This window comes from Echinops telfairi, unplaced genomic scaffold (assembly GCF_000313985.2).
Source record: "Echinops telfairi isolate 266 unplaced genomic scaffold, ASM31398v2 ScPeMD7_70;HRSCAF=299, whole genome shotgun sequence".
Lineage (NCBI taxonomy): Eukaryota > Metazoa > Chordata > Mammalia > Afrosoricida > Tenrecidae > Echinops > Echinops telfairi.
This window is the reverse complement of record NW_022103968.1, coordinates 66006598-66007826: the sequence shown is the minus strand read 5'-3', so window position 1 is coordinate 66007826 and position 1229 is coordinate 66006598. Positions and strand designations below refer to the sequence as shown.

At 47.8% G+C, this 1229-nt stretch overlaps 1 protein-coding gene across 1 annotated transcript in view; it reads right to left on the bottom strand.

The window, feature by feature from the left end:
• Window positions 1-6: 6 nt before the first annotated feature.
• CHCHD1 (coiled-coil-helix-coiled-coil-helix domain containing 1) overlaps window positions 7-1229 on the bottom strand; it is a 1854-nt gene continuing 631 nt past the window's right edge. The window contains exons 2-3 of the mRNA XM_045291697.1: window positions 1001-1168; window positions 7-263 (exon numbers count right to left, since the gene is read on the bottom strand). Of these exons, the coding sequence (XP_045147632.1) occupies window positions 150-263; window positions 1001-1168 (282 nt within the window). The 3' untranslated portion in view covers window positions 7-149. The remainder of the gene's footprint in view (window positions 264-1000; window positions 1169-1229) is intronic.

Genomic DNA, 1229 nt, shown 5'->3' with positions numbered 1-1229 from the left:
TCAGACTATGATTTGAAAGTGGGAGGGGAAACATGTTTTGCTTAATTCTAACCCTTCATGGAGGGCACGCGGTGTGCACATTGCTAAAATGTCTGCACATATTCAACGTTCTCAGAAGCTATATAGTCACTGAAAAGTCTCTCCTATTTTTAGCTGACATGAGGTTTGTTAGGAAACTTCTGTAACAATTTATTCAGTTTCTTGGGAGATAAATTCCCAGACTCTCCCAGAGTGTCCTGGATAGATTTCATCTTGCGGGCTGCCTGAAAACACAGGGAAAAAACAAACAAAACCATGAGTGAAAATTGGCTGTCGTAGGTCCATGGTTCCCAACATGCTCCAAAGCACACAACGATACTAACAAGTCTAAAGAGACCTGTGTCCCCTTCCCAGTTCCCTTTCATCAAAAGGGATTTGGGAACTACAAAAGACTGCACATTCTTAAACTACTAAACCAGGTAGCAATTACGTTTAAGCTGGAAATCAATCAGACTGCCTCTCACATAGCTTCACTATCCTTAGTTCTACTTCTGACAATAATGCCTATTTTGAGCAATTTAAATTTTACACGGCATTCTCCCATTCATCACCTATCGGACACAAAATGCTGTATTATTATCCTCGGTTCGCAAATGGTATAATTAAAACTCACAGCAGTGAAATAGGTTCTAGACCACACTGGCTTCAAAACGGTGGAAGAAGTAGCTCCCCAAAGTTTCCCCACCTTTCACAATGAGTGGGCCTTCCTACCATCTAAGAGCCAAACCCACTGCCAGTGAGCCCATTCCGATTCAAGATGACCTTACAGGACAGAACAGAAGCCCGCCCCCGCCCTTCAGATTTCGGGGACTAGAAATATTTAAGGAAGCCTCATCTTTTCCCGCGGAGCAGCTGGTAGGCTTGAACCACTGACTTTGGAGTTAGCTGTTCAATGTGACACCCACTACACTAGGATCTTCCCACTCTCCTCCCACGGGCAACCCCAGCAGGCTTCTGTCACCTCCGCCCGCGAAGCACAGTCAAAGAAGTCCTGGATCTCTTTTCTGCATGGGTCGTCGTGGAATTCATTCAGCTTCCAGCACGCCATCATCATCGACATCTCTGTGACACAGGTCGCCTCTGGAGGGGCGGTCGGGGGGATACCGCAAGACACTCTTACCTTCTCGCCCTCCCATTACCCCACCCCCTGCCCCCCTCCGGTCTCCGCTTCGGGGCCTCCCGGCGCGGGC